General features: G+C 74.2%; 1 protein-coding gene across 1 annotated transcript in view; it reads right to left on the bottom strand.

Annotated features, from left to right (window-relative positions):
• Positions 1–6: 6 nt before the first annotated feature.
• Positions 7–388, bottom strand: part of THAP11 (THAP domain containing 11) — a 1116-nt gene continuing 734 nt past the window's right edge. Inside the window, exon 2 of the mRNA XM_010585185.1 lies at positions 7–355. Coding sequence (XP_010583487.1) covers positions 19–355 — 337 coding nt within the window. The 3' untranslated portion in view covers positions 7–18. The remainder of the gene's footprint in view (positions 356–388) is intronic.

Genomic DNA, 388 nt, shown 5'->3' with positions numbered 1-388 from the left:
CCGGGCCGGACCCCGGCCTCAGAGGCCGTGACGCTTGCGGGTCCCGGCGCTGGCGGCGTGGAGCAGCCGGTCCTTCTCGCGGATCTCCTCACGGAGCTGGGCCTCGGCCAGGCGCAGGCGGCGGATGCTGCCCTTCATCTCCTTCATCTTCACCTCCAGCAGCGCGATGATGTCGCGCTGCTCGTTCAGCTTCCTCAGCAGCTCCTCCGACGTGGTGCCCGACGACAGCGAGTACGAGTGGTCCGGGGGGCCGCCCTCCACCGGGCCCTCCTCCCCCGCCGCCGCCGGTAGCCTGCCAGGGCCGGGCCCAGCGGGAGCCCCGGCCCCCAGCTCCACCTGCACCGTCAGGTCGATGGGCTTCACGTCCTCGGCCGCGCCCCCTGCCGGG

This window comes from Haliaeetus leucocephalus, unplaced genomic scaffold (genome assembly GCF_000737465.1).
Source record: "Haliaeetus leucocephalus isolate CR32 unplaced genomic scaffold, Haliaeetus_leucocephalus-4.0 Scaffold92, whole genome shotgun sequence".
Taxonomy (NCBI): Eukaryota; Metazoa; Chordata; class Aves; order Accipitriformes; family Accipitridae; genus Haliaeetus; species Haliaeetus leucocephalus.
Note: the sequence above shows the minus strand (reverse complement) of the source record. Positions and strands in the feature narration are given on the sequence as shown.